Below are 26,737 nucleotides of genomic sequence, written 5' to 3' on the forward strand. Positions count from 1 at the left end.
CTTAGTCATGATTCATTGAGGCCATTGTAACTGAACTACTCCTGGAAAAAGTTTATCCTAATTACAAGGATGAAGATATGATTTTTTTTTAACGAAAAGAAGACAGTGTGAAGCGTCAGCGCCTGGATTCAACCAGGGGATTCCAGCAACATTCCAAAGGCAAAGTTCTGCTGCTTTTGGTTTATGAACCTTTTTTGTAACTTTTTTTGTAGATAAAAACTGAATGGGCCACACAACTTTTATGCAAACAAAAATGGGCCACGAAAGAAAAAAGGTTGAGAACCCCTGCTCTAGAAGTATGCGAAACTACCAGGAATAACCAATCAAGGCTTTGTCAGTCCGAGGACAAAGATTCAAAATCAACCAACCAAACAAAAGCCTTTCTATTGTCAGACGTATTATTTAAGCCTTCGTATCCCTTCTTTAGATATCCCTGGGCCAAAGCTCCACTAAGCAATACCACTAAGCAATCGATGGCGTGCATTTAAGTGTCTTGTCAAAGACACAGCCAACAATCAGCCATATGTTCTTGAATGGTGTCGAACCGGTAGCATTTCAAACGTCGAACCACGGCTCTCACCACTCGGCTATGTGGCTCTTCTCAAAGCTGATAAACGGTAGGCTACACAAAAAAACGAAAGAAAGGTCAGCATTAATTTTTATGAAAACATTTTTATCCGTTACAAAACACAACTAACGACACAATCCAGATGAAGTACAAGAACCACCTAAACATTGTTAATCGTTAAACTTTTTATTGACGCTTCATTGGTTGCATTTAACTTGTGAAAAATTATTAGTATTTGGATTGGTAACATGTCATGCAAACAAACCAATCAAGCGTGAAGTGACAATTGACAACAACAATACCACATCAAGTTATCAAAAATCTAAAATAAAATTTCATTCATTTTATTTTTCGTCATTAACGCGTCCTTGTGCTTGAATGTGGTGGTTTGTGGGCTGTAAAATTGGCTATTGCAAGAATGTCTTTCGTTCGTTCAATCCGCTCCAGCGGCCTTAGTCTCCTGCAAATGCAGAAATTAGCAAACCAATTATCATTTGACTTAGATAACTGCTTGTTTTTTTCGGTGCCTCCATGGTGTAGTTTCGATATTACAAAAAGCGGTTTCTTATATCTCCTGAAGTGTACATTGAAAATGAATGTGGAGCTATGCCGAAATAAACTTGATTGATTTATTAATGCTGGATCCTGCTAAATGTTCAAAGTGGGTTGGTTTAGTTTCTAAAAGACCGGAGGATTTACCATACGCACCAGCAACAAAAAAACAATATGATATAGTACAATTATTGATATTAATTTATTGATTTGGTCATACATTAACTATTAAGGTCCTTTAGATTTAATGATACCTAGCTCTGACATGAGTAGTGCCGTATAATACGGTATAATATTATAAAGTATGGTACCGGTACGGTATACATATTAATAACTTTTTTGTCTTTTCCTCAGAGTTGAACAGCTTAAAACTAACATTTTTCTTTTTTGCCATTTTTAACACTTAGTCTTAAAATGAACAATAGTCGGACATCACGTGTACAAGGTTCATGGGCTGCATCTTCTACTTTACGAAAAAAAGAAAATAGGTAAGATATGAGACTTTTTTATAGTAATGATTTGTTATTTATGCTCTTTTGTGCTGATATTAAATTTTTGTAACTGGTGTACAAGTCTCTGCCTTGGTCAAAATGCAATAATGTCATAGATTGAATTTCACCAAAAATGTTGAGTGAAGAAAATTTTGATTGATTGATTGATGGAATCTTTATCCTTGGACTGGAAAAGCTTCTTGCAGAGCTTAATCCTGGCATTTTTGCATACGGTGCTTGACGCTTGTAGAGACCTTGAATCACTGACGCAGGCCCAGTCACTGAGATTGACAGAGTGAAGTTATTTTTGCTTTATTATTTTTTAACTCCAACCGAAACCCTCACCTAACCTTGAAGGTTAAGGTCAGAAAATAGTGTAACTAGTAAAAAGAATGTTTTCATAAACATCTTTTGGATGGTTGAATGCTGTTCAGTGTTCACATACTTCAACCTATATGATATGTATTGGTCAATTTCAATCTTTCACATATAATATATGTTATTTCATATATTAATTCATGTTATAGCATTTATGACCAAGACTTGCACACCAGCTCCAAATTTTTCTTTTCAAATGTATAATGTATATATATATATAATATATGTTGCGTAGTGGCTATTCTTACTATATAGATGTTGTGAATATAGCCTCAGTCTCTGTGCTCACCCGCTCATGTTCAGTCGAGCATGTTATATTTTTTTTTACATTCCTTTACAACAACAAACGAGAGAACATTGATGAAATGGTAAATTTCCAAACTCAAGAGTTTTTCAACTGAATTGGTTGCTCGTGCGCTAATTCTTGGCTTAGCTATCCAAGGATATCAATTCGACATCGCCCTGAAGTGTTTTTTTTTTAATCTAAATTCTAATTCAAAGCGACTCAATCGTTAATGTTTTTTGTGTTGAATTTTTAGTTTAAGTACAGCCCGATTTGATTGATTGATTCGTTATCCTCGGACTGGGAAGCTTCTTGCAGAGCCTAATCCTGGCAGTTTCGCATACTTGTAGAGCAGAGCTTCCCGATTCGTTTATCACCCCACACCCCATGGGATTGATGAAGCCAATATCGCATATACTCATTTCATGTCTCTGCATTGTTTGCTTGATATTTTTGAACTAATATTGCATTTATTTTCAAAGTTGTGATTTGTGTTTCAATTGTTGACTGATTTTTGTGGTAGTATTCTTTTTCATTGTGTTTAACTTGAAGTTTGCATTTTATTGATCAAAACGCTGTCTGATTTATTATTTTCATCAGTCACAAACCAATAGCAAGCTAGTGTAGCCTATCCTTCGTTACTGTGTTAGTCTTTATTCAACCTTAATTCTATTCTTATTTGTATGGCCTAGTTGTTTTAACTTACACATTGCTTGTAAACTATGATATTGTTAATGTGATCGGTACATCCGTACATTGATTTGATACTATAATGCCTTAAGTGGTCAATTAAAAAAAGGTATAATAATGTGAACTTGTGAAGTAAGCTGTCAAAATAATTGTGATTTTTTTATTTTTGTTTCCTGTGGAACGAAATAATAATCTATCTATATTAATCTGTTCTTGTTTAGCTAAAACGGTTCTTGTTTAACACAGTTGTATTTCTTTCAGTGTTAGATCCAAAGCTCCAAGTGATATATCTGCCCATAGCTGGGCTGGTAAGCAATACAAAGGCACCAGTACCAGTTCACATACTTTTCAGAGTGTGTCTCCGAATGTAAGTGCAATTTGATCAATGTTTACTAGCAGGTTAGATTAAATTCTTGCAATGTATTGGACTGTTTCACATACCGTATGTAACTATGTATCCTTCCAGGTAGTATTACGATAATTTTGGCAAAATTTGAAATATTTTACATTTTGAGAAAATGCTGCATTTCTTGTGTCTACAGTGTTTTTATCTTATCAATCATTAGTATTGCCAAACATAACCTTAAAAAAAATATTCAAAATTATACATGTACAAACTGCATTCATCTTAGTCTTGCTTTAAAAACTTAATTCGTGCATATGTTTATGTCATTCATTTGCAAGTGGCAAAACATCACACTAATTTTATACAATTTGGAGTTGGTAAAAATTATATATAATTATAATGTTTCAGAGTTTCTTGAAATCTCTCGAATTAGACCAAAGTTACATAGATTTGATAGTAATCACATGTATAATGGGGTATTATACAATATACGACATACGTAATGTACCGGTATTTTATAATTAAAATCAATTGGGAAGATTTCTTGCAGTAACCCTAAAGTGTCAGATACTTTATATATACCTAGCAATGCATATGGCATATATATATAGTAGGGTGGTCCAAAAAAAACTTTTTTTGTAAATGTTAATGTCTCACCCTAAAATATTGTTACCATTGATGAGAAAATGATATATGTGAATTTTCATAAAGATTGGTTGATATTTAGGGGTTGCTACCGGGGTTCAAAGTTTTGTCGTTTGCCCCCATTTTAACGTTTTAAGAGGATGTGATACAGATATGATATGATACGGTACAGTAAAAAATATGGTACAGTGCCATGGCATATTGCAAGAAAAATACAGTTTAATAATTACTCTATATAGTCTGTTTATAAACTCATGTACGTCTGTATTACGAATTATACTAACTGGTCTACATATATATACAAAATGTGCGACTTTGTATACTTGTGTTTAAAGTTCAGAGACTAAATTTGACAATCAATAACAGCTTTAGAAGACAGTAAATAAACTACATGTACAAATGTACATGATGTAAACTAATATACATAGTACATACATAGTTATTACCCTCTAAACCAGGGGTTCTCAACCGTGGCCTTCGGCCCCCCAAGGGGACCACAGAGCGTTCTCAGGGGAGCCACGATAAAAAGCTTCATTAATAAATTATAACATGTATTGATGAATTATAACAGAATTGTGACACAAAAAACACTCATGTAGGTGTTAGTATCGTAAAGCTAGCCAAAAGCATGTTTTTTCATCATATGTTCTATCTCACTGCATGTTGCATCATCTTTTGTGATTGTAACGTAACAATTAAGGATACGCTTGATTTACTAGCGTAGTCTATTACGAAAAAGAAAGCATTAAATCATTTAATCATTCGTTAACTGTTTTTATTGATTTCGTTTCATTGTTCTTTAAACAAATACATTTTTATTTTGCTCAAGGGGGCCATGGTCTTTTAGAGCCACAGTCTGGGGGGCCATGACTCAGAAAAGGTTGAGAACCACTGTCTAAACCCTTGACAGCCTGTTTCACCCTAAAAGGGTAATCATCAGAAAGTCCTCCTTTTAGGTTAAAACAGGCTGTCAAGGGTTTAGAGCAGTGGTTCCTAACCTTGTTGACCTTGCGGCACCCTATCGAAGAGATAAATAGTTTGCGGCATCCTGGCAAAACTGGGTCAATTTTATGAGATTTCTGTATTTCAAGTAACTGTATGAAATAGCACAGAATGAGTTGTACAGTATAGCGCGCATAAATAAATGTATTTATTCAAAATTTAGTGTGAAATTTGGGCTTGACTTCTTGCACAAGTCCCTTAATATCTCGAGGCACATTCGACAAAGCCACCCACATTTCTTCCTCGACTATAAGCAGTCGTTCTCGTTTTTTTAGTTTTAATGTTCGTTTGTACGGAAAATCCACTAATTTGGAGACCCAATTGTAATCGCAAAGCAATTCACAAAATATATTCATATAAGTATAAAGCAGTGCTCCGCAACCGGTGTGCCGCGGGATAACTATCATCAGAACATACTTTTTGAAAAGAAAGGAGTTTTTATGTTTTAAAAATTCTCGCTTTACCACTGCAAGACAACTCAAACTCTAGCTAGACTTCCCACAGTGCATTTATGATTTTTTTGCCTCACATTGAAGTTTTCGCAATGGGAAGGCTGCCCTAGTTTTAAAAAAGGCTGGTTAACGTGGTAGTGCGTTTTTAGAAGTCAGGCTAGGTCATTTTGAATTGTCAGTTAGCAGTGTTTAATGAAAAATTTCGTAATATTGAAAGCACAGCTATTAAGTGTAGTAGCCAACGTTTTGTCAATGGCGAGTCCATAACAAACGAGTAGCCTAATTATTTTGCAAAGAACTTCCAGCCAGGAACGAACGACTGGCCAGGAAATTTTTAGAGTGACCAACGAGTTTTTCATAACCCATGGTATCCATTGGAATAACTGCATCAACGTTTGCACAGATGGTGCTTCAGCAATGGTGGGCGAAGGAAGAAGTTTAGCTGCATGGGTAAAACGTCAAAATCCAGCCATTCAACTTATGTATTGCTGCTTACACAGGGAAGCCTTGATGATCAAACATTTTACAAGGGAGCTGACAGAAACAATGAATGACTGTATCCAAATTGTTAACTTTATTAAAGCAAGAAACAAGCGCAAATATCTCATTAAAAAGATGATAGTTATTTTTTACATTTTGAAAATGTGTCGGCCGAATTGTGCCGCAAAATTTTAAAGAGTTTTTAAGTGTGCCGTGAGTAAATAAAGGTTGCGGAGCACTGGTATAAAGAATAAATCAATTATAACTTAGCCTTTTCTCGATTAGCTATGTAGGCTATCGTGTTTGTATGCGCAGGTATTGTATCCCCCATGCAAAAGTTTCTATTTTATAGTGGTTCGCAAACAATCGTGCAATTTTATAATCGTGCTGGGTCACACAATCCGATAATCCATCACTGCAATTTGACTTTGTGCGCCGTGAAACGCAAAATAAAATCATGAAACCTGGCAATAATGATGCGTTTCAAACGTTTTTATGGAAAAAACAGCAACGATTCAAAATCTCTTTCACGCTGTTATTCCTGGGCGAGAAAACAAAGGCTTATTGTGGATTAGAGTTAAAATAAATAAATAAATTCCACACTTAACGGGTTAAAGTTAAAATATCTCGCGGCACCCTTGAGCATTGCAATTGGCACCCCGGTTGGGACATTGCCGAGCGTGGAGTGGCGTTGATCACGGAATACAACACATTACACACATGTGACGAAGAACAAAAACAGTATCTTTTGCGTGTCGTCGCCGATCACCGTCAGCGATATCCAGACTGCAGTAGAAAGACCCTCGCGCAATAATTCCTGTATGTAGTTTATTTGTTGTATTCTAAAGCTGTTAATGAATGTCCAATTTAGTCTCTGCATTTTAAACACAAGTATACAAAGTCGCAGCGGTGACACGCTCGCTTTCCAATTATGCAATCCTGGTTTGACTCCCGGCTTATACTGGTTGTTGACAAACACCGCCCACGCCCACCTCTACCCAGGGTATAATATATTGGGTGGGCGTAGTTGCTGAAGTAAAGGCGGCCGAGAGAAAGGAACTGGCCACCCTACTCTCGTTAGTGCCGAAGGCTTAGTATAATGAGAACCTCATCCCTCGATGCTTGTATTCAAGTATGGGACTCACCTTTACCTTATACAAAGTCGCACATTTCGTACATGTACACCAGTTAGTATAATTCGTAATACAGACACATGAGTTTATAAACAGACCATAGAGTAATTATTAAACTGTATTTTTATTGCAATATACAATGGCACTGTACCGTATTTTTTACTGTACCGTATCATATCATATCCTCTCGAAACGTTAAAATGGGGGCAAACGACAAAACTTTGAACCCCGGTAGCAACCCCTAAATATCAACCAATCTTTATGAAAATTCACATATATCATTTTCTCATCAATGGTAACAATATTTTAGGGTGAGACATTAACATTTACAAAAAAAGTTTTTTTTGGACCACCCTAATATATAGGCTACTGTAAGCAACTAAGCATGAAACATTCAAAATTGAATTTTTGCTACAATTTATTGCATATTTTCACAACGGACTTACATTTACTGTCTCTTTTTAGTAGTTGAAACTAGTGGAGTAGTGGTGTACGGTTAACAATTTTTTGGGTGATTTTGTTTCAACAATACACTCTAGGTTTGCAGTTTGCTCCATAGCTGTTCAGATCATATCCAAATAAACTGATGTGATATGACATAAAGAATCATTGAGAACATTAAGCGTGTGTTTGAAACATTCTAAAATAGGATACTCAAAACAATGGTCACCATACGCCACTGGTTAGAACTGATATAAGCTACCCAATATACCCAGACAACAAAATCCGTCATTTTTACATTGATTCAACGTCTGCAGACGTTGAATCAATGTAAAAATGACGGATTTTCCTAACTGGGTATGCCTATTTCTATTCATTTGTAACGTAACTTAGTGTCAGTCGTGCTGACTGACGAAACGTCGGAAATACAAAAACTAGTTATCATCTTTAACATCAGGAGGAAACCTAGTAAATATTCACCAGAAGAACGCAAATTACTTTTATTATCAAATGCCTGGTGAACAGTCTCTCTCTGTTTTTGTAACTTAGTGTATTGCTAATTGCTATGCACATTGAGTTGTGTTGTTCAATTGTTATTTCAGCTTCTTAAAGAGGCCCCAAAGCTCCGAATTTTAAGGTATTTCTAATGTATTATAATTATATTACAAACTTTTTGAATATTGAATGAAATATGTTGAATGTTGATCAGGCATCCAATTTAAAAATTAAGTTTTTAATCTTAGTCTTAGAGATAAATCTGCTCAATCATAAACTGCTGTTCCTAGCTACGCATCTCACCAATTTTAACACTAATGAATGTTTGTTTGTTCTTGATAATCATTTTCCAACATTAGGAATATGATGACCACATTTCAAAACCCTGCTGCCATTTTATTGGGTTTGGGATCACTTTCTAGAATGTATTACATGTTTTATTATAATCATCTGGGCTTGTGTTTTTATCAAGCATTGCTGAGGTACCACATGAAGTTTGTTTTTTCCTCTCAGAGAAAGTGGTGAATACACTTTGGGAAGTACGACCAATGGAGAGTCGAAAATCCGGTTAGAACCAAATTTTATTGATGCGAAAAACGCTGATTGGATGTTTGAAACTTTGCTAAATGAGGTGTCATGGAAACAACAGGTGAACAAGAAATATGGGACCAATGAAGGTCGCTTGACAGAATGGTTCAGCAAGTATCCATATTCCTACTCTGGAGTGATGCTGGAGGCTAATACATTTGTAAGTTCATATTTTCGCAGCATTTTTCATTTCACTTGCAATTAACATTGATTTTCTTCATTTTCGAATTGACGAATCAATTAAATGGCTGCTCGACACCTGCCCAAACATCTAGGCCGCGTCGCCGCCACTGCCCAAGGGTGGTAAAAGGCAGAACCCCTGAACCCTTGAAGTGGCGAAGAAGGTTCAAACGAAGAAGATTGATTTTCTTTTTCAGTGTATGTAGAGACAATGTGATTACATGTACGAAAGTAACACAGCAGGATTTCACTGCCCTCTTACACCGCGCGCCGATCATAGCTTTATTCGGCTTTTAATGTCGCTAACTGCATCCTAACCTATTGACGTGTTATTCAATATCCGCTAATTGGTGCTATGGAGCAATAATGAAGACAAATTTATCTTTTTGTGTCTTTTTAATTACTTTTTTGGGTTCCGAAATTTAATATATAAGTTCATAAGCATATAAAAATATAACAGGCCTTTAAGCTTCGGCGGCCGTGGCCGCCAAGGAGTCGTCAAATGGCCTCCGAAACTACCACGCCGGTAGGCCATGTTTGGTCGCCGGCTTCCACACGCCAACACTTCTCCACCCGTGGGTATTTGAAACTGTTTTTTCGTCACTTGCGTTTGTATTTCAAACTTTTTTCTCCACTTGCGTTCGTACGTGTAAGTTTTTTTCTGTTCACTCGCATTTGCAACTTTTTTCCTCACTCGTCGACGAGAAATATTGCTGATAAAAGTTGCCCGAGAAATAGTGCCCAGCGTTACATCAGCATGTGTCTATGGTTTTCGCTTTTAGTTGAGCAGTGATCTGGTAGGAAAAAGGAAATATTTTCGTTCACATTATGAAAACCACCGCAGAACTTCTAGGCTTTTTGTAAATTTTATACCCTTGTTGGCTTCATTGTTTCACCACCAATCCACCATGTTCTTTCTGTAGAGAGCTCTAGCTCCTTTCTGAGTGACGAAACATTAAAACTACGTAAACCTAGTTATCACCCCCAATCTAAGATGCCTGGTACACAGTGAGCACTTTCTTCGTGTATTTTCTGCACTGCTTGTTACTTCTCCAGTGCATGTGACGAGCATAATTAGTCTCGGCTGGTCGTTTTGACAAATATATTCATTTGTGGATGACACTTAGAAATATGTTTGTTTCGGCAGCTGAACACAACACTCATTGCCGACGTCGGGTTTATCCGTTATGGTTCGAGATGATTTACGTTTTGTGTAATTACTTAGTTTATAAATAACAGTTTACGGTACCACATGATTTGACAATCACTTTAACAGGCCGTGCGTTCAATATGTAACATTTAATGGCTTTCAAGACAACCTGTGGTGCCATTTGCGGTTGAAATACCACGAGACAAGAAGTTTTGCAAGTGATTGTCATTCGCTGACTAATTTCTTCACATTCGCTTTGATCATGTGAACTCGGCTGGTTTGTGAACATGTATGTAATCATGTGAACTTTCATTGGTTGGCCATCACGTGAATTATGTTATGTGATGGAGAGATTTACCTATGTTTATTAATTCTTTGAAAATCTACTATAGCTTGTCTCGTTCTTTCTAGCTATAAGCACTCTGTTAAATGTAAAATTGTATGGCAGTGTGCATTTCCTGTTGCTGCCTATAGGCCTGTTTCCGGTATGCAAATATAGAATTTGTGTACCTTACAGATTTGTTTCTCCCACAAAAGGTATTCAACACATTTGATTCAAAATTGCAAACATCTCAAAAAGTATTAATGATATGAAAAATTAAACTTGAGTTTTTTTCTGATCAGCTCCAAACCACACACAAAAAAACCGAAAAAGTAGCCAAGCAAAATTTGTTTTGCTTAAAATGTCATAATTGACGTGCGTTCTTTACGAGCTGTAGTGTTGTGTTCATGCGCTACGGACGATATTTGCGACAAGCAAGCGGTGCGTGTGAATAGGTATAAAAACTTTTTTATTGCCTCTAGTATATATAGTTCAGAACCAGCAGAAGAAAACAACTTGGCAGAGTTTGCAAAGGTTCACTTTGTAACGAACAACTTTTATTTATAGCATTACAGGAAATAGTTACAGCGGCAGTTAGCACTTGCCAAAAGTCATTGATCGACTTTCACTACTGGTGTCAAAATTATATTTTTTACATCTTCAGCTCTGCTGTCGATATTCCAGCCAGAGCAAACTTGTTTTTTTGTTACATAGATTTAACGTCTCTAGACGTATTTGCTAGATTGCCGTTATCAGACGTTTGTGATCAGAAGTGATTTTTCACTGCTATTGCCAAACCTTCACATGCATCCTGGATATAATTGTGAAATTTTGCCATGTTGCAATACCGGATGAGAGACAACGTGCAAATGTCATGTAGCTGAAAAAACTTATTGAGGGACTACCAGTGATGAAACAACAGGCTGCTAGCTGGTTGAAGCATTCAACCTTTTAGGATATTGCTTACTCATGTTTTTCTTCATGCGTTGCTAATTTCAATCTTCGCTTCGTTTTTTGGATGAGGTGATATAATTATGAGCTTTACGAAGCGCTTTTTTGTTCCTGAAAAGTGATAAAACGGTGAGAAAGCAGAAAAACGTTCCGACAATATGAAAGTTGCGACAATATTGCTTAAAACTTGCAATCACGTTCAAAGCCTGACCACAAGTAATGGAGGATGTCATGTGATGTTGATGGCTGTGTTTGATACGTGTCATATTAATGCGACAAGTGCAAAATATACGACCTTGGTGAACTCTTTGTTGGATTTCCCCAGACTGCAAGACATTTTTAAAAGTAAAAATGAAAGATTTTGTTATCTGGGTCTGAACCCTGTAGTCAACTGGGTTTTGAGAGTTCTTTTTATACTTTTTTAACCTTAATTACAGCATTTTGACCACAAGGTATTTTCTAGCACTGTTTACAGCTGATTGCTACAGTCTACTTTCAATTGCGCAAAAAAGCAGGGAATGTTTTTGCGATCACTTTTCAGCTTCATTGAACAACATGAGATTACATCGGTTGTAGAATAATATTTTTTTTTCAAAATCGATCACTTTTCACTAACTTAACGTCCACAAATGTTGTTAGCTTTAGTTAATTACTGACTTCCTTTCTGCCTACCAGGCATTGCATAGCGCCTGCTTGTATCAAATCTTATGCATTTGCGATATTCTTCTATGTCTTGCAATGCAACCACTTTTCTTGTCCTTTGATTTGTTTTCGTTTTATATGACGTTTGATGACGACAACTTTTGCACGTGTCGCTTCTCCCCTCAAGTTCAAAATTGGTTTACTCTATTACAGTGGTTTTCAATCAACCAGGGTTCCGCGGAACCCTAAGGTTCCGCCAGTAAGTCTAGGGGTTTCGCAAGTTTACATTCAAATCCGAGAGTCTATTTTATTATTATATACATATTGTTTAAATATAATCAAATATTGATTAGGTTTGCCACTATTAATAAATTTGCTTCACTTTAACTTCGTGTACGTGTCTGTCAAACACACGACCCAATATTAAAGACTTGTGCAAGAAACACCAGGCTCAAATTTCTCATTAAATTTTTTATGAAAATAAATGTAATTTTTTACAGTTTGTATTTTTATTGTACATAAATTAATCTGAACATGAGTATTTTAATTTAATTTTTTTAATCAAACGATGTTTTTTGCATATGGCAATTGAATTTTGAACAGGGGTTCCTCGAGCTTTTGGAATGTTTCATTGGGTTCCGTTCCACCAAGAAGGTTGAAAACCACTGCTCTATTATGACGGGGGTGTGAGAACTATTCTTTGATTAAAACCTTTTGCTTGGTCTAACTTAGTTTTAAATGTGTTCCTCACTTTCAAATCAGCACAAAAACCGGCTTTAATTCGTTCGCATCACAACAGTTTTCTTACCTCAATGAGAGAACAACGTATTGCAGCTCACGACTACTGCTTGGAAAGTTGTTCGAAATAAAATGAAACAAAATATCCTTGTTTAAAAAAGTCGACATATATTTTAGTTTTGAACACTCGTTAAGGGGAATATTTTGTTTTTTCTTAAGAACATGACACAAGATCACTGACCTACCTTCAAGTCTTTGGCTACTTTTTGGCTTCCGAGATTCTCTTGCGTTTTGTCTTTGTTTCGAGTTGTTTGCTATTTGTGTTTAATGTTTTAGTAACATAATTTCAAGTGACAAAGCACTTCTGTGGTTTTCCCAGAATTTTTCTTCTATTGAACGATAGCTCTTTTTGTTGAAAAGCACTTTCCTACTAGCTCAAATCATTCGTGAAAATTTTCATGTTAGAAACGCAGCAAACGCTTATGATATTGAACGTGTTTCTGATAAACTGATCACTGTACACACGTTGAAGAAATTTTGCAGACAAGATCTCCGCTTAATATTCTGTCTAAACAACTCCGCTGAGAAATAGGCCTGTTTCTTAAAGAACCAACGTTTTATTACAAATCGCTTTAATTGTTTCACAAGAATAAAAACGTTACAAAAATATACTCGTAACTGTATTGCCACTGTGTCGGTTTAATTAAAACCACTCACACACAAAACTAAAGTGAACTTCTTTCGTTGCAAATGTAGTCGACCATTTTGGTATAATTTGCTAATGGTTTGCTTACCCTGGTTTAAGTGTTTGATAAAGAAGCAGTAGCTTGTTAGCCTTTCATCACAACAGCAAACTGAAACTCTTAAAGCAAAGTAGAAGGAATGCTTGAGAAAAGATCAGTTTCACTTTGCTTTATGGGTAAGATTTTCAGTAAATAATTACTTTCAGCTTTACAAAAAAATACAACAAGTCACGATGAAACATTTCGATTGTAGTGTTGGTTATTGAATTTAAAATCAATACCACTGGCATTTACTGCCAATCATACAAGTGTAAAACAAGCAAATGCAAGATGGACAGTAACATAAAAAGAAATATATAACAACACATAAAAAAGCAAATCTAACCTTACCCACTCCAACATGAGTGGCATGTTTTCATTAAGTCGCGTTTACTTCAAACGTACTGTTGGCATTTTTACTCATAAACATTCCGATTTCAAGACGATATCTGAATTATTCAATTTCTAAAACTTGTAATAAATTTGTCGAATCCTCACCACTTGAAAGCGAATTCATAATTAACAAATTGCTGTGAACGAAAAGTTTTCAACCTTTGTTTTTCATTTTAACGAATAGAGTCCTCTTACATTGCTTCCACTTGTGGAAACGTTGAAATTGTGTAAAAATTCGGCAATTTACTGATCGATTGCAAAATTTCGCTTGTATTCATAACTGCGCCTTCTGCACCATCATTCGTAGATGGCTTGTTTGTTAGCCTCAACTTATGACGCAATGAATGGGATAAACTCGCCAAGTCAAGGGACTCGTCGATTATTATTGTGCGTACGCTTTCACAACAAGCCAGTAGGCTGGGAAAGCTGAGGTTTCCATTCCCTGTTACTGATAATTCCTCAAGGTTCTTGAGCTGAGCGAATTCTTCTTCTAATTTCTGCAGCATGTTGTCATCTAAGTGCAAATGGGTTAGTTTGATAAGTGAATATATGGCCGGTGGTACCACTTTTAGCCCGCATTTGTTGAGTGCGAGTTTTTTTAAATTCCGAAGAGAGCAAATACTGTCGTCAATTTCTATCCCTTCGTTGCCACCCAGTGCTAAAACAACCAAATTGCTTAAATGGGTCACTTCTTCAGGGAGATGTTTAAGCCCACACCCTCCAAGGTCCAGCCATGTTATGCTGGTAAGGTTCTTCATTGGGCCAAAGCCGGTCAAACTTTTCACATTTCCAAGACCTAAGATCTGTAGTTTGTTTAAGTTTGACCAACTGGTTGGTATTTCACTCAAGCCAGAACCACACATGTTGATCGCTTGAAGATCAGCAAGCTTACCCAAGATGTCTGCGTTCGTTATGTCAGGGTTATCGTTAAAACTTACAGCCTGAACGTCTCTAAAAGCATAATACTCAATTTCCATGAGCGCAGGTGGTATCTCGTTTAAGTTACAGTCATCCATATCTAGAGTTTCCAACTGAAGATTTGGAATATTTGTTAATTCCCACTCTACCAACTCAAAATGGTTTAGCAACGCGTACCTGTCCCATTCTTCGTCCTTCATATCTGTCTTTTCCGTTATTTCTGTCATTGTCAACTTCAAAAACGATTTAAGTTTTAAACTTCACTTTTTTGTTTAATTTTCAAGAAACTTGTCAAATTGTGAGCACTGTTGTTCACTGTGGTTTCAGAAACTGAACTGAGCTCTGATTGATTTCAACGCTGTTGTTGTGATGCAAGGCCGGATATTGCTGATCGTTTTTTTGAAGCATCGCATTTATACGCCGCTTGAGTTTGCAGAAATTGACAACATCTTTAGGTGGAGTGTGATATGACGTCACATGCTCAGCTTTCAGACACAATCTTTGCCATTTAACGACAATGCAATGCTGTCAATTCTTTTTTTAATACATCTTGAAATGAGTCTGCTTGCATGTTGAAACAACCTGGATAAGTGCATTAATCGCGTATACCGGTGGACCCAAAATTTTATTGCTGACGGCACCCTTTAAAAACTTATAAACACTCATGACTCCCTAGACAAGCCAAAGTTTTAAGTAGGTCTGTTGAGAAAAAGTATTAAATTGGGTTTAAAACACACGGAAAACGATGGAAGTTTCTAAGTCACTAAAGAAATTTGGAAAACGCTGACGTATACAATTAACGTTTTTATTTTTAGAAGAAAAAAAATACCATCAAGTTTATTTATTTTTATCTTCAGTGGCATCCTTTAACTGCAGCCTTGTGCGATCGTTTGAACGAAACCTACCAATTGAATTTTAACTCTGTCCTTGCGAACTACTACCGAGACGGGCATGACAGTGTGGACTGGCACACAGACAGTGAGCCGGCGTTAGGAAGGTGCCCTGCCATTGCTTCATTGTCTTTTGGCGACGCAAGAAACTTTGAGCTCAGGCCAATCGTACCTCGAGTGGAAGCGGTAATGCGTTTTGCATATTTTCAATTTGCTATGTATGTAAATTTACGTAACTACGTAGCGTAAACGCTATTTTGGCAACTGATTATTCTTACTCATTACATAACAAGTTTTTTTTAGAATTTTCATGTAGAATGGCATCTTAAGAATATGAACAGCTCTGAAATCTTGCGAAGATAAGCTGATAACATTTATTTTTTTCATAAAAATGTGAAGATTCTTAATAACTTACTGTAGTTATAATCAGCCGATAACGTATAAGTGAGACTCTACATTATAAGCAAACAAAACCAAGCAGCATCGTGGCGTTGACCTGATTTCGTTTGCTTATGGACTATGCTTCAACACATTAACCTCTCTGGCAAAAGTTGTATGTATGATAAGTTTTACTGTGAGATATCTACTTGATTGAGGGAATCTTTATGATCTAACGGATAAAACTTCTTTGATAGTTTAATCCTGGCAGCAAGCAAAACTCCCGGTCGCTCTCACTTTATCATATACTTTTCTGGGTTTGTAACTTTATATGTAATTTAATGCCATTCTGTTTATTTCTTACCAGGACATCAAAAACAACATGGCCGGCGAGCCACACATCAGAGTTCCCCTTGCACATGGCTGCTTGCTCCTTATGCTTGGGGCCACTCAGCATGACTGGCAGCATCGGGTACCCAGGGAATATCATGACCGCAGCGCTAGGATAAACCTGACATTCAGAGTGATGCATCCGGAGAAAAGCCCGAGCTAAAGATGTGCTTTTTGGGATACTTGCAATAAATTTTTCGCTTTTCTTACTTTCACACAGTTTACTAACTTATATGATGATAAAGGGCTGTTTAAGTATCATTTGACTTTGCTTTTTGCTCTTTCCTTTCTTCATATAACGCCAAAGTAATAAAAACCTCATATATGAGTTCTTACAAATCAGATCACCATCAAGAAAGTCATAATACTTGAACAACACTTTACCCTATTTTAAGTTTATTGTCATTTAGTCCTGAAGAAAATGATATGTGCAAGTAGTAGTAGTAGTCCAGTTTTAATCCGGTGATGCCCCGTTACCGAGGGTGGCCGGATTCACCTCCAAATGCCGCAATCGCCTTCACACCCTGCCTCCACATCGATCTGTCTAATGCGTCCTTTCTTGTTAAGCCCACCTTGCTGCTTTCTTCCTCAACTTGCCTTTTCCACGTTTTCTTGGGTCTTCCTTGTTTTCTACGACCCTCCACTCGCAACTCCAGCGCTCTTCTCAAAACATCATCTTCATCCAGTGGCGTAGCCAGAAAAAATTTTTGGGGGGGGCCAAATATTTGATGAATTGAAGAGAACGACAAAGTGTTTGATTTAAGACATCGCCACCTGATGTGAAATGGCGTATCCTGGTGGGTTAAGCAAGGGAAGCAATAAAGCTGGCGGGGGTTAGAGCGTGCCGAAGGCACGCGTATTCTAGGGGGGTCGGGGGCATGCTCCCCCGGAAAATTTTTGCAAAATTACACTAAAATAATGGATTATAGCGCTTTCTGGAAACACTTTCAGGGTAATATTTTTATGAAATTTATAAGCAGATAAACAGCTGTTAACTTATTAAAGGTAGCTGTTACACACGAACGGGCAAAATCTGCGGCTAAAATTAGAGAACACAAAAAACTCAGCTACACAAAAGCCCAACACAGTAAGCGATTCTGAAATTGCTTCCACAGATTAGTTAAAAGAAGCGTAAATCGCGTAAACTTTGCGCGATTTACAATTTGCAAAATTTATTTGTGTCTTTCTGTGTGTCTAAAACAAGTCCTGGGTGGTGTTAATAGCCAGATGTCTTGGAAAACGATATAAATTTATACAAATTATATTATATTTTCAACAAAGGAATTCAAACTTTGAAAATTTGGGGGGGGCCATGGCCCCTTTCGCCCCCCCCCTGGCTACGCCTATGTCTTCATCCCTTCTCAAAACATGCCCATACCACCTCACTCCATTCGCTTTCGCCAACTTATCAACATTTTCATTCAACCCAAGCAAGTTCATAAGTTCTTCAGTATTACTTTTGTCTTCCAGCTTCACACCACACATTGCTCTCACCATCGCTCTCTCAGTTCTTCTTAAAATCGCCAATTCGTTTTCCCGTAAGCACCATGTCTCACTTCCGTACAGCATTGCAGATCTCACACAACTAGTATAAATTCTTCCCCTCATTTTCAACAGAAATCTTTTCCAAGATAACAACTCTCGACACTCTCTGAATTTCACCCAACCAAACCACAAGCAAGATGTTCATATATTGTATGTTTCGATTTTATTCTGTTTAAGCATGCAGAATAGCTAGTCTAAGAGAATATTTGGCTGATGCAGTGGAATGAAAGCTGCAGCATTCCTACCTGGGAGATAAAAGTGGCGAGTTTAAAGTTTGCAGCTTCATCTGTTGTGGTGGTTGGTTTTTGAATGTTTATCCTGGGACTGACAAATTCTTTGATCGGTTATTCCCAGTAGTGTCGCATACTTGTAAAGGTTTTTGAATTACCAATTTGAGTGTGATATTATTTCAGGTGTTCTAGACCTCTTCTATGTTTAGCATAAGTTATATTGTTTTTCGTTGTGAGGGTCAAAAATAAAAGCAGATGAAACTAATTTAGGTCTCGCGTATCATCAAACAATCGTCCACCGAATGGACGATAAAACCAAAGACTTGCTGGTCTCTTGGTGCGGTTCAGGAGAGTCTCCTACAAGTCAGCAGTTGTGAACTGAACAAGTGACAACTGAGCAAATGGCTGAAGTTGGTAGCCTACAGCCCTACACTATGATGAAACCGAGCAAGCCGAAACTTGGAATGTCACGTTAATGTTATGAGAAGAACTTGGGTCGACAGCCTCTCGTATTTACAATCAAACAAAAAGTGTATAAACGGCGGTAGGCCTATTCGTCAACTATGTACACAGTTGAAGCTCAACAAATTGGTTTGTAGCACCTACTCGCAGAAAACCAAGGTATCATTATCAGATCATCCCTACCACCATGCTGGTACTCGGGATTTTTCTGTAGCAGTTACAGCTAGGTATGGGCGGATGCTCCAGACAATTCGGCGTCCCCTGCAGGTTAAATATTAAGTTCATCTTTTCAAGACCTTACCTATTTTGTAGCCTACAAGTGTGTTAGAAAGCGTGTTACGGTATTGAATCATTTATGGCCCATCAAATAAAGTTAAGTTTTGTTGCAATGGATAGCTAGTTTGAATTGGTAATTAAAGGAAAGGTAATTGAACATTCTTAAGAGTTTTAACCATCAGCAGAGAATATCATGATCGGCCGCATTGGCAATGACGTGTTAGACCATGATACGCTTGACTGACCCTATAGTTGAAACGTGAATTCAAGAAGGGCCCAATCCACACAAAGGTGTTTTCAGATAAATGCATTTTACTTGTTTTGGTCATTTGCTTTTGTGTTGGAATTTAAACTTTGATATACCGGTAAAAAGTATTGCCTGAAGATACTTAGAAAAAGTTGAAGCCCAATTGCTGGAGATCAGCAGTTGTGAACTGAGCACTCCCTGACTGAGCATATGGCAGTTGAGCAAGTGACAATTGAGCCAGCAACATTTCAGCAAGCAGCTGAAGTTGGCAAATGATTAAACTGAGAAAGTGATAACTGAGCAAGCCGCAGCTTAGCATGTCACAAAACTCAGCATAGGCCTAATAAGTTTTACAAGCGATGACCAAGCAAGTCCGACGTGAGCAATGAGCATGTAAATCTCATTTGCTGACTTGGCAGTAGCTGAAATGTAGGCTACTTGCTGAGTTGAAACACTTGTTGAGTTGTCACATGCAGAGTAGTCCGACGACCAGTTCAGGAAACATCACCTTTCTGTGGTGACTAAAGCAAAAGCTTGTGGCACGAAGCAGCTAAATCCGTTTTCGGGATTTTGCTTTACTTCGTTACGTACCACAAACCTAAGTTGTTTCTGACAGAACACAAGGGTCGACTTGCCTTCGCTGAGCACCCCAACATCCGGAGCTCCCACTCTTGCATGTAAGGCAACGTCGACCAACGGGTGTGTAGCGACCCTCTCCGCAGGCTTATGCGCAGAGAACGGTTTCAACCACGCATTTCGCTTTAAAATACTCTCTAGCCTACTGTGGTGTTAAGAAACTGAACTGTTCGCCAAGTTATCTATATGAGTCACTTCCGATCAGGTCCTGGCATTCTCGTTTTGCCGCTTCTTTTTTAACCCGGCTATGACATTAGGTCTACTTGTAGATCTACTTTCACACCGCAAAGCTTAGAAGTAGGCTATAAATTAAATAGCAAAAAAAGTAAATAATAAAAATCAGCTGCTTGTTTGGAAAGATTCCCTAAAACACAAAAAAGCAACTTTAGTTACGGTGTATTTTAGATGGATCTACACATCATTGTGTTTTATTAAAATCGCCGCTCCTGGCCCTCAGGCCAATTGCTGGATCCACCCCTGAATGAGCGCTGCGCTCCTCGCAGATGACATCTGCGGTTATGTTTAGACCTTTGTATTTTCTTTGGACTACTCGTAGCCTAAATGATGTGCAACACCTCTAGCTAACTACAAGAACATCCCATATTGATTCTATTTACCGAGTGGATAATAATTAAGGGTCTCGGTGACATTTGCATGTTTAGAAATATAAAATCTAACCGAAAGACTCTACCACAACATAATCATGTGACATAACCAATAGGTCTAATCATGTGACTATCTTGCTCATAGCGAGAAGAAATGCTCTCTCCAATTTGCCTATAGGATATGCATTATGCAAGGGGGTATAGTCATGGTGGAGCAGTTAATTGCCCTCACGTCCTAAAAAAATATATATGCACCGACTTTAATTCTCACTCGTTCCTGATTCGTCAACTGTAAAGACCATGCAGCATTTTTATTTCAGCTACTTACATTTTCCCTTTCTGTGTTTTTGTCAGGGCTACCGCCTGTATCCCATACAGCATTGCTGGTCGTAACATCGTTTAGTGTAGGCTATAACCTATAGGCTACCTATGTTGTGGAAACAAAAACATAACAGTTCGCAGCCTGTAATTATAAAAAAGTTAGTCTTGCCGTAGCCTATTGGCTACATAGTCTCAATTCATCTTTATACCGGTACGTAGCTTACCGTATTTCCTATTTTATCATAGACTTTTGGCTTCAATATTAATTTCACTGATTTGACCAAAAAACAATTCCGTAGCCATATCCCCACAAACAAATAAACTTGGCCTAAGAAATAAAAAGTAAATTGTTTTTAGTGTAGGCTAGCCTACTTGGACTAGACTTAAATGATTGGCTGATCAATTGCAAAGCTATTTATTTAACAAATGTGTAAGAAAGATTTATCCACCTGTAAATCCATAAAAGTTTTCTCGAAATAAACCTCCCCGATAGCTCAGTTGATTAGCGAGTGACTTCGTGAACGAAGAAGTTTTAAGATCAAGCGGCCCTGGGCAGGGCCGGATTTAGCTGATGGGGGGCCCGGGGCACTTTTAGATCGGGGGGCTTCCGTGCAAAAAAATTTTTTGCGCCTATGGCGCGAAAAACCGTCTCTACGTCTACAGTAGCATCAGTCCAGTACTGCACAGCATTTTGCAGAAACTTTAAAGGCCAAAAGGAAAAAAATAACACAAAATCACATTTTTTTCCACATAGGGGGGCCCTTCAAAAGTCGGGGGGCCCGGGGCAACTGCCCCCTCTGCCCCCCCTAAATCCGGGCCTGGCCCTGGGTGTGCACTTGAGCACCGCATTTCAAGGACTGCTCTCCATTCAGCGGCATGTAATGGGTGGAATAATTCCACTGCAACAACACTTCAATAATCAGATATTTCACTTTGTCAAACTCGGTGACCGGGCGGCCGGGCCTGCGTTAGTGGTTCCAAACTTCTACAAGTAGGCCTATTCGAAACTACTAGGAACAACCTATCACGCTTTGTCAGTCCGAGGGTAAAGATTTAAAACTAACCAACCGGTAGCTAATCGATGGAATAATTCCCGGCAACAAGACTTTAACAATCGGATACTTCACTCTGTCTATCTCAGTGACCAGGCCTGTGTCAGTGATTCAAAGCCTCTAGAGCAGGGCTACTCAACTGGCGGACCGCGGTCCGAATCCGCACCTTCTGGGTGTTGAAGGTGAACCTCGGGCTTCTGAAAGAATAACCTCATTGCCACATTTTAGGGCCTCTTTAAACAGATTTCCATAAGGGAAAAGCAATTTTTTGTGATTATCCAAGGAGCTGGAGGCTTTGCCCCATACTACCTAAAAAGTGTTTCGGTGCTCGTAGGCTACTGATTATTTAATTTTTGTGGTTGCATATGAAATATTCACCGGACCGCAAAAATATTCAACTTGTCAAAATGGACCTTTGCTAACATAAGTTGAGTAGCCGGTAGCGCTGCTCTAGAGTCTAGAAGTACGCGAAACAGCCAGGATTAAGCAGTTGATTGAGTTTCGCTTTTAGCAGCATGATCGTTGCTTACTTCACAGTGTAGATTCTAACGACCTGTTTCAGCCTGATGCTGCGAGTTAGTTGTGGCAATATCGAATTACACGAGCTTTCGGAACACAGTTCCCTAGTCATGTGCTATGACGAATGGTGTTGAATTCAGTGAGTGGTTCTTTCATGTGGCTCTTTGGTTTAGCTTGAGGTAAGCTTGAGATGTAAATGAAAGAACCACTGTGGTGCCTTAATTAATCAAAAGCAAAATAATAAATAACTTAATATTATTTTGCTCTTGACAATATCAAACTGAAGATGCTTTAAAAGCGAAATCGATATTTGATTACAAAAATGAGGCTGGTACCATACACTGTTTGTTGTAGAAAAGTTTCTTGCAGAGCTTAATCTTGGCAGTTTCGTATAATTGTAGAGACTTTGAATGACTGACGCAGGCCCGGTCCCCGAGATTGACAGAGTGAAGTGTTGTTGGTAGGCAGTGATGTACGCGCTACGCGCATACAAAAAATATTGACGCCGTCAGCATAAACGCAAACGTTCGAAAAACCATACGCCGTAGGCTATGCGTCAACATAATTTGTAAAAAAGTTGGCGGGGTCAGCGTCAGCGCATACACTAGCATAAATTCATTTTGTTTGCTAGGTGCCAAACATTCACACGGTATAAACCACTCGAAACAAACAAGTTTTATTTTGAATTTCCACGAAGAAACACAAGCATCTGAAAGTGTTCATCTGACAGTTTGCTGTGTTTTAGTTCCAATATGTCTTTGCCCATTGAAAACATTCTTTCAACTGCAGCGCTGGAAGGTATTGGCGTGTTTTAGCGAAAAAGGACATTAAAAAGTATGCGTTGACGCTATACGCTAAAAAAACCGCGAAAACTTTACGCGTAGCCTCAAGCGACAACTAGCCTATCCAAAAAAATGTGGCCGTAAGCGTTACCATAAACAAAAAGTCTACGCCGCAAGTCTACGGCGTATACGTTGTTCCAGACAATTGTTCACCTAATCAAACGTCATATAAAAACCGTTCAGGTCTACTGAATCTTACGTCATGGAATTTTTCCTAAAAATGAGCCAAAATTGCACCATCGTTCGTAAGACTTGTGTCAAACCTGTTTAAACATGAAATATTGCATCATCACCTTTGAACACCTGTTTGAATTGCGTGACAATGTCTTTCACTATTACGTCACAGTACTGCGTACGTGAGTTTGAGATATTGATATCTATTCTGGTCATTCATTTTAAAATTGTTGCTTGAAGAGGTTGGTCGCATGTTTAACTGGTTTGCTTAGTGCTTGTCAGCTGGACGAAAATTTCCGTCTTTTATCTGCAAACTGCAATCTTGGCAGAACTTCGTGATAGGGCAGATCCCGAATTTAACTCGTTGAAAAATAACTTTGAACAAAAAGTAAGTGAGTTCTCAGATATGTTGGATGCTGACATACATCCTGAGGATAGCGCCTCAAATATAAGCACTAGGATGTCTAGGAGTTCGTCTCGGATAGTGGCACAAATTAACCTACAGGTAAGACGAGAGGAGCTCCAGATCCAAGCTGAGGCCGAAGCAAGAGCTGCTGAGGCCATCGCGAGAGCTGAGGCCATACGAGCAGAGGCTGCCGTCAGAGCTGAGGACGCACGAGCAGAGGCCGCCGCGAGAGCTGCTGAGGCTGTACGAGCAGAGGCCGCCGCGAGAGCTGAGGCCGAAGCGAGAGCTGCTGAGGCCGCCGCGAAAGCCGAAGCGAGAGCTGCTGAGTTCGCACTCAAAGACGCACAGTTGAGGGCTGAACAACGTAAAGAGGTAGTTTTAGCTGAATATCGATCAGAGTTGGGCTCCCGGCGTAGTTCTAAGAAGGGCTCGTCTAGCCATTCCAGAAATGAACATCAATCGCAGTTTAATTTACATAACCTTTTCCAGACGCCTGTTCAATCTGTAAGTGGACCAGTACAATCCACATGTTTTCAAACTGTTTCAGGAGGTCTCGGGGCCGCGGCTAAGGATCTTCCGAAGGATCTAAAGCAGACATGGGCAAACTACGGCCCGCGGGCCAAATCCGGCCCGCCGGCTCTTGTATTCTGGCCCGCCGGATGTTATCGACATGTTGCAAGTTTTATTATTGTGAAGTTTCAATAGGAGGATTAGATACCTCTTGTCTCTAAATAGCGATACAATGTAGAATGTAGAGCATTATGATGTCACAGGTACATTTGTGCGTCGCTTGACGCAACAGTGCTTTCTGCTTTTAACCAGTAATGTCTCGTTCTGTTGCTCAACACAACAAACAGTTTACCAGCCTCATTTTTTTAAAAAAATGAGGCTGGTAAACTGTTTGTTGTGTTGAGCAACAGAACGAGACTATAGATAAGAGACAGTCAACCGCTTCAAGTGGACAGTTTGCTGGGAGGTTCACTAAAAACAGAAAGTTTTATTAGTCAATTTAACCAGTAATGTACCATATTTCTTAGTTTAGTGTTTTTATCAACAGTTTCGTCAGTGTGGAATGCTAAGCGAAATAGACATTGCTAAGTTGTTAATAAATTATATTGTTAAAATGAGTGCAGCGAAGAAGCGTAAAGTCGATAGTGAGCGCAGAGTGTTCAAAAAGGAGTGGACGACGAAATACTTTTTTACCGAAGTGGGATCAACTGCGGTATGCCTTATTTGCCAAAAAAACGTTGCTGTTTTGAAAGAATACAACATCCGCCGCCATTTTGACACCAATCATGCAAACCATCATAGCAGCCTGTCAACTCAGCAAAGAAAGGACGTTTCTCAGAGATTAGTGGCAAATTTTCGGATTCAGCAAAGCACTCTTTTTCAGCAGAGTGCAGTTTCTGAGTCAATCACCAAGGCAAGTTTTTTACTGGCTTTCAAAATAGCACAAGCAAGCAAACCATTTTCCGATGGAGAATTTATCAAGCAGTGCATGGTAGAGACAGCAAGTCTCTTGTGTCCAGATGCAAAAAGCAAATATGAACAAATCAGTTTATCACGCAGAACTGTAACTCGCCGTATAGAACAAATTGATGAGCACTTAGCTAACGAGTTGAAAGGAAAAGCAGATTCTTTTGTATTTTATTCGTTAGCGCTGGACGAAAGTAATGACGTAAGAGACACGGCACAGCTTTTGATTTTCGTCAGAGGAATTAATGACAAGTTTGAGATAATAGAAGAACTTTTAGCAATGGAGTCGTTAAAAGGGACTACTCGAGGAGAGGACCTTTTTCTTAAAGTCACTAGTGTGATCGACAGGTTTAAATTACCATGGAACAAACTTACGAATGTCACCACTGATGGATCACCAAATTTGACAGGAAAAAATGTTGGACTGCTAAAAAGACTTCAAGATAAGATGAATGAGGAAAATGCTGGGGTGGATATAACTTTTTTGCACTGCATTATCCATCAGGAAGCCCTGTGTAAATCTGTACTGCAGCTCAATCATGTAGTGAAGGCAGTAGTAAAACTGATCAACTACATAAAAGGGAGAGGACTTCACCATCGCCAATTTATCAAGTTTCTTGAGGAAATTGATTCTGATCACCAGGACTTGCTTTATCATTCTCATGTGCGCTGGTTAAGCTTGGGTAAAGCATGTAAACGAGTCTGGAACCTTAAAGAGGCAATTACCTCATTTTTGAAGTCAATCGGGAAAGCTGATGAATTTCCTGAGCTGGAGGACAGAGATTGGCTCTGTGATTTTGCTTTTTCTGTCGATATATTAACACATATGAATGAGCTGAATGCAAAGCTGCAAGGGAAAGAACTCTTCGCTCACGATATGTACACAAGCGTTACGGCTTTCAAATCAAAATTGGCTTTATTCTCAGCACAAATGTCCAACAATTCTTTTGTTCATTTCCCCACATTACTGACGATGAAAGAAGCCCCTAAACATGCAAATAAATACAGCAAATCACTAAATGATTTGCACCACGAATTTTGCCGTAGATTTCTTGATTTCGAAAAACTCCAAAAACCATTTCAGATTATTTCGGCTCCACTTTCACAAGTCGCTGCAACAGCACCACAAGAACTGCAGTTGGAATTGATCGATCTTCAGAGTGACTACGTTTTAAAGGAGAAATTCGAAGCCCTGAAGCTAAATGAGTTTTACGCATCGCTAAGCAACACCAGATTTCCAGAAATTCGAAAGGTGGCACAAAAAATGCTGGTATTGTTTGGTTCCACATATATTTGTGAACAGACGTTCAGCTTGATGAATTTTAACAAACCTAGCCACAGGTCTCAGCTGAGTGATGCGCACCTCAAATCTATCCTGACTATCGCCACAACCAAAATGATGCCAAATTTCGATGCTTTGGCAAAAAATAAAGCTTGACAATCCTGTCAGACGTCGTATTTAAATTCGATTTTGTTTTTTGGTTGTATTTTTCAGTTATTTGTTAATTTAATCTTCCGTTTTTTTTGTCCCTTTGTTATTCGTGTGACAAACTATATGTAAGTGGCGGCTCGATCACTTGGCCCGCCAGTCTAAGAACAAAATAATTTTGGCCCCTAATTCAAAAAGTGTGCCCACCCCTGATCTAAAGCCAAAGCCTGCGAATTTTA

The 26,737-nt window shown here is 38.4% G+C and overlaps 2 protein-coding genes and 1 pseudogene across 2 annotated transcripts; 2 read left to right on the forward strand and 1 right to left on the reverse strand.

Annotated features, from left to right (window-relative positions):
* Positions 1-1,475: 1,475 nt before the first annotated feature.
* LOC145764670 (alpha-ketoglutarate-dependent dioxygenase alkB homolog 3-like) lies at positions 1,476-18,312 on the forward strand. The gene is made up of 6 exons (XM_082576319.1): positions 1,476-1,608; positions 3,224-3,329; positions 8,064-8,098; positions 8,470-8,704; positions 15,478-15,696; positions 16,256-18,312. The coding sequence occupies exons 1-6, from the start codon at positions 1,535-1,537 to the stop codon at positions 16,439-16,441; spliced, it is 855 nt and encodes a 284-aa protein (XP_082432445.1). The 5' UTR covers positions 1,476-1,534; the 3' UTR covers positions 16,442-18,312.
* LOC145764669 (uncharacterized) lies at positions 13,135-14,961 on the reverse strand. The gene has a single exon (XM_082576318.1). It carries the CDS (start codon positions 14,845-14,847, stop codon positions 13,894-13,896), a length of 954 nt encoding a protein of 317 aa, XP_082432444.1. The 5' UTR covers positions 14,848-14,961; the 3' UTR covers positions 13,135-13,893.
* A 6,404-nt stretch (positions 18,313-24,716) lies between the features above and the next one.
* On the forward strand, positions 24,717-26,507 carry LOC145788339 (general transcription factor II-I repeat domain-containing protein 2 pseudogene; annotated as a pseudogene).
* Positions 26,508-26,737: the final 230 nt, after the last annotated feature.

This window comes from Aplidium turbinatum, chromosome 2 (genome assembly GCF_918807975.1).
Source record: "Aplidium turbinatum chromosome 2, kaAplTurb1.1, whole genome shotgun sequence".
NCBI lineage: Eukaryota > Metazoa > Chordata > Ascidiacea > Aplousobranchia > Polyclinidae > Aplidium > Aplidium turbinatum.

What these genes read in the sequence shown, in the direction of transcription:
- LOC145764670 (XM_082576319.1), top strand. Translation starts at nt 1,535, where the DNA reads ATGAACAATAGTCGGACATCACGTGTACAAGGTTCATGGGCTGCATCT. An exon ending in TTACGAAAAAAAGAAAATAG is followed by an intron (nt 1,609 to 3,223) that starts GTAAGATATGAG and finishes TATTTCTTTCAG; the next exon opens with TGTTAGATCCAAAGCTCCAA. An exon ending in TTCAGAGTGTGTCTCCGAAT is followed by an intron (nt 3,330 to 8,063) that starts GTAAGTGCAATT and finishes TTGTTATTTCAG; the next exon opens with CTTCTTAAAGAGGCCCCAAA.
- LOC145764669 (XM_082576318.1), bottom strand. Translation starts at nt 14,847, where the DNA reads ATGACAGAAATAACGGAAAAGACAGATATGAAGGACGAAGAATGGGAC.